At 48.2% G+C, this 5,025-nt stretch overlaps 1 protein-coding gene across 1 annotated transcript; it reads right to left on the reverse strand.

The window, feature by feature from the left end:
• Positions 1-2,403: 2,403 nt before the first annotated feature.
• DLX6 (distal-less homeobox 6) lies at positions 2,404-4,620 on the reverse strand (the record flags this gene model as incomplete). The annotated part of the gene is made up of 2 exons (XM_009580729.1): positions 2,404-2,655; positions 4,427-4,620. Coding segments are annotated over 2 exons (446 nt in total), but the record flags the coding sequence as incomplete, so codon positions are not given.
• Positions 4,621-5,025: the final 405 nt, after the last annotated feature.

Consider the following 5,025-nt stretch of genomic DNA (forward strand, 5'->3'; position numbering starts at 1 on the left):
GGCTGCGGGGCTCGCTCACCTGGGCATCCGCCGCCCCTCTGCGGGGGCGAGGGTGAGCCCGCGGAGGGGCCAGCCCGGGGGGGTGTAAAGCAGGGTTTTCTGAAAGATGCGCGCACACACACACACACACACACAGAGAAATGCTGTTGCTGTTTAAGTGTATGTTAGCTTTCTTCCCAGTGTCATTTGAATAATTCAGTGAGCCCCACTACCAGCTGTACTTCTGAAGCCTCTTCCATTCTTTTCAGCATTATAATTTTGGTTAATTTTCAATTTTAGGCCCTACGTCTCTGCAATTTGTGTATGAATAACAGAATAATTTTCCTCTTTTGTTTCGCCTTTCCTGTTCCTGAATCTAAATAAAGATGGCTTTTTAGTATTAAAAGTGGAAGAAAATTACAGGTAATTATCTTTGACGGTAAAAACGCTGTAATCAGCGGGCTACATGAAAAATTACTCTAATTATGGCTGCATTTAAGAGAATGGAAAAAAACCTTCTTGTGGATAAAAACCTTAAATTGTCCCCAATGTCTGCTTCAAATTGGATGGCACTGCAGCTGGAGGCTTTGTTCAGAATTGATCCTGGGGAGCTCTGAACCCAAAGTTTCACAGTGGGAAGGGGAAAAAAAGAAAAGAAAACATTTTTCCTAATGTAACAATACGAATGGTAGAAAATGACAAGACTGATCGGTTTTAAACCACTCTGAAGACTGACTGAGCGTGGAAGTTGCTCAAAAAAAAACAAAAAAACACCCCCCAAAAAACTGGTATATTGGTAAGTAGTCTTTGCTTTGTGTCTAATTATAGTGACTGTCCTTTTGCACGACTGTATGTAGCTGTCATTATATGGAGCACTCTGAGGATCTCTATTGACTTCTGATAAATGGCTCAGTGGTTTCAAGGTTCATAATTTGAAGGATGCCCAGGTCTCTAGCCATTAATTCTCGCAGTATGGGGCACCCAGCTTGGATGAGGAAAGGGCTTTTCATTGTCAGTAGTTGCTGTGCTTTCCACAAGCTGGTGAGGCTGGAGCTGGCTGGACAGCGTGTTGTGTGCCTGGGCACCTCTCAGGGCTCTGCAAAACATTCCTCAGCTTGCATTGTCTGCTCTTTAAAAACAAAGGAGGGCGCCTCCTTTCTTAATAATTCGGAGCCTCCAACCTTTGGGAAGAAAGGCAGGGCTCCGAGCTTTGCCTCGGCGAGAAAGCTCAGCTCAGCTGAGCAGCGGAGCAGTGAAATCGCAGTAGAAATGACCGGGTGATAAGAAACTTCTTCTAGGCTTATCTTTGCGGTCTCGATATCTCCTGTCTTAGTCGTAAAACTAACCAAACCACCAGCTCCCCGCGCCTCCCCATCCTTTCTGTCTTTGCTCGCAGATATACGTTCAGGTAGCGGTGTCTGTGCGTGCAGGCAAGCGGGGGGACAGCGTGAGCTGCCTGGGCTGAACTCGGGGGGCAGGTCGGGGGAGGTGGGGATCCGCTAAGGCGGAGAGAAATAGGAGCCAGGCGGGCGTTTTGTGGCTTTTACTCTATATATGAAAGAAGACAAAACCATACAAAGTATATATACAACTAAAATTCAACAATATATACAGAAAGGTTGCTCGGGGGCGAGGTCCCTCGCTCAGCGGGTGAGGCTGCCGTCAGGCAGCGCGGAACCTGCCTTCCCCCGGCCGCGGCGGCGGGGGGCGCGGGGTGCAGCCGCGGATCCCTCGCTCTGTCTTTCCTGCTCGTCTCCGGGAGTCTGTCCGGCTGTGTGCGGGTGTGTGCGGGTGCGGGTGAGGGGGCTCTTCGCGGGAGAGACGGTGGTTTCTTCTGAGCCGCAGCCCATTGCATTTTGAGAAAGCATGCAGGTTTTGCTTCGTGGTAATGTTCTAATCTTACAGTATATTTTCATTTTTTCAACCAGTTCTCCTTTTTTCCCTTCTTCTTTTTTTTTTTTTAATCCCTTCTTCTCTCTTTTAATTTTTTTCCCCAGTCCGGATTTGGTGAATAAAAATGAAGGAGCTTTGACTAGTCTCTCTTTCATCATGTAATGTCTTTAGCTCATTAAACAAGTAAAAACGGCTGCCATGGTAGATTCAGGTTCTTCTTGTGGGCAAAGTCTGTAAAAAGTTTGTTTTGACGTATACTCCACAGAGAAAGAAGCTGGTGCCTTGGAGTCCAAAGGAAAATATCCTAAAGAGAAGTGTCTTCTGTGCGCCAGAATGAAAATTGTGTCTTTCTGTTCAAGATCAATCGCTGAGGTTACTTAAAAAAAATAAAATAAAATGAAGCCACTCTGTCTCTTTGCCGCATCTACAAGTTCACACAGAGCCTGTTAGCTGGCACAGCTTGGCAAAGCAGGGGAACTTTTTGCCATGTCGAGACGAGGCGTTCTTGGGAGATTATTTCTCTTGGACAATTCACATCATTTGTGGTCTCTGCATTGTGTCTTGATGTGGAGAAGAATACCAGTGAGAATAGCCAGGCATGTAGCTGTTGGGAGGCATATTGACTCCCTTGGCAGAAGCTGAAACGTCCCAGACTGGAGGCAGAGCCGGAGAGCGAGGGGAGAGGGCGGCGGAGCCGGGCAGAGGGTCGCTCTCGTGGGGGTTGCTGCCCTGCTTCAGCAGCTTCTTGAATTTGGAGCGTTTGTTCTGAAACCAGATCTTCACCTGTAAACCAAAACGCAGCAGACGTTAGGCTGCCGTCAGCACCCAGGGCACGGCAGGGGAGACGCCGGGGGCCGTGGGTTTGCTCTAGAGAAGGTCTTGAGAGCCCACGCCGGTCGGGTGTGGGGTTGGGGATGGGGAGAGCTACTGCTGCTGCTGCTCTCGGGCTCCGGATGCAGCTGGAGAGGACAGGAGAGGCAGAGCGGGGCTGGAAAGCGAGGGGATGCAGGTTTTAACGCGGAACGTTATTTTCCCTGGGCAGGCCAGATTGATCGAGCTGAAACAGAGTACATGCTCTGAGCTCTCCTGCTTTAACGCCTCACTCGGAATTTTGGAGGTCATTTGATCATTTGGGCAAACTGTTGTCAAACACGGGCAATCATATGATTTTGTGCCAGGAGACAGGAGCCAATAGACAAAGGGCATCTTAGAAAGAAATCGCGCATCCGAGAACATGCACGGTCAAGAGGTCCTTGCTGATGTGACGGGGGAGGAGGCGCGATGGAACCAGGATTGTGGCTTTATTCTAAAAGTTGTTTTTAAAGAGAGGAAAATTCTCTTTTCTCGGCGAGTAATTGGCTATCAAGATTGCTTTGGGTCTCATCCTGCTCCTAATCCAGCAGAACTCCCGAGGAGGGAGCCTGCACTCGACGGGATGTGCAAGGATCGGGTCCACTCTGGCAGATCAGAAGTGTTATAGAAATTATATATATGTAAGACATATACACACACATATTTCTTAAAATCAAACAAACAAAGAAAAGTACTCCCACATGTGTATTTGACCTTGCAAACTTTGCAGACGTAGTGTTAGGGCATAAGCAGGGGTGCTTGTCTAGCTGCATGCTCAGGATCGGGCCGCTAAATCTATGTGTGCTGGAGAGAAAGCGAGACAGCAGAGAGACAGAGCGTGCATGCTAAGGGTACTAAAATCCCATTTGTAAAACCATCAGGTCTGTTCCCATGATTAATGTTTGCTGAGTATTTAAAAATCGCTGGCTGGAAGCGACTGTTATCAATGACAATGATAAAATCCTGAAGTTATTTGTTAAGCTCATAAATTCACATGATTACATTTTACCCGAATTGATCCCATCTATCCATGCACGTCTCCGCAAACCCCAGCCTGGGAAGCCTCTAATGCCTCGTGTGTCTTTCAAGCTTAAATTAGCAGAATGGCACAGCTACTCCAACCACACTTAACTATGGCTTAACCTGCTATAATTTTGTACACGGCTGTCTTTGATCTTCAGATCTATTATCACCTTTCGTACATTTTGCCCAAGGGTAACCACTGCGTTTGCGTTAGTCATCCAGGATGAATAAACTATTGATTTTACAGGTATTTCCTAACGTGTTCCTCCTTCCTCTCTACCTATAGGGTGCTACGAGGCAGCTTTGCTTCGCTTTTAGCTCTACCTCAGGCCCAGCGATTCCTCGCCTTTGTTTTGTTCTCCTTTTCACAGCTGGGCAATTGCATCTCGGTGCTGGAATTATCCGAAAATACAGGCAATTTTAAAATCTTATGTGTGGCATCAAAAGGGAGCGTTTGCTCGCCAGACGGCTGAGGGAAGGGCGCATTCGGCTCCTTCTGCGGTAGACCGGTCTCTCTGTCGTGCATTAGATAAGTTCTATCGCACAGAGGTGCGGGAGCGTGTGCGTTACTTTTTCTACCGCTCCCGTACAGAGGCCAAAACGTCTAGGGAGCATCGTACTTTGCTTGGCCTTTATTGCTCGCGCAGGATTTCAGTGATTTGGGATTCCCAGTAATTACCTGTGTCTGGGTAAGTCCTAATGAAGCTGCCAGTTCAGCTCTCTCTGGAAGTGCCAGGTATTGAGTCTGCTGAAAGCGATGATTTAAAGCCTGGAGTTGTAGACTAGAGTAAATGGTTCGAGGCTTCCGAATCTTTTTCCCTTTTCCATTGAATCTGATTTCACCGTTTTCAATCACTGTGGTTTTTTGCTGGTCTGCAAGCAAAACAACACAGCTGAAACATCACCCTCCTCAGCTATTTGACGCGGGCATTTTGGCTGCCACGGCTCTTAAAAACCCGGCAGCCTGCCCCGGCGCCGGTTCAACACCATCGCGTACACACGGGCTCCGGCTCCGTAAAGGCACGCCGCGACCCACGCTGCTGCTTGGGAGCAACCGGGAGAAAAAAAAACTGTCCGGGAGCAGTGGGCACGCCGCCTTTCCCCGGGGCGGGGGGGGAGGAGAATAATATTTTTTAAAAATGTTAAAATAAAGTGCAGCACTGGCTTCGTGAAGGGATGCCTGGCGGGCCATCCAGGTTTTAGCCAGCTAATTGACTTCGCGTCGCCAGTTTGGTGGTCAGTGAATCACCAGTCCGAGACTTTTAACAATGCTTTTCT

Source organism: Fulmarus glacialis, unplaced genomic scaffold (genome assembly GCF_000690835.1).
Source record: "Fulmarus glacialis isolate BGI_N327 unplaced genomic scaffold, ASM69083v1 scaffold23156, whole genome shotgun sequence".
Taxonomy (NCBI): domain Eukaryota; kingdom Metazoa; phylum Chordata; class Aves; order Procellariiformes; family Procellariidae; genus Fulmarus; species Fulmarus glacialis.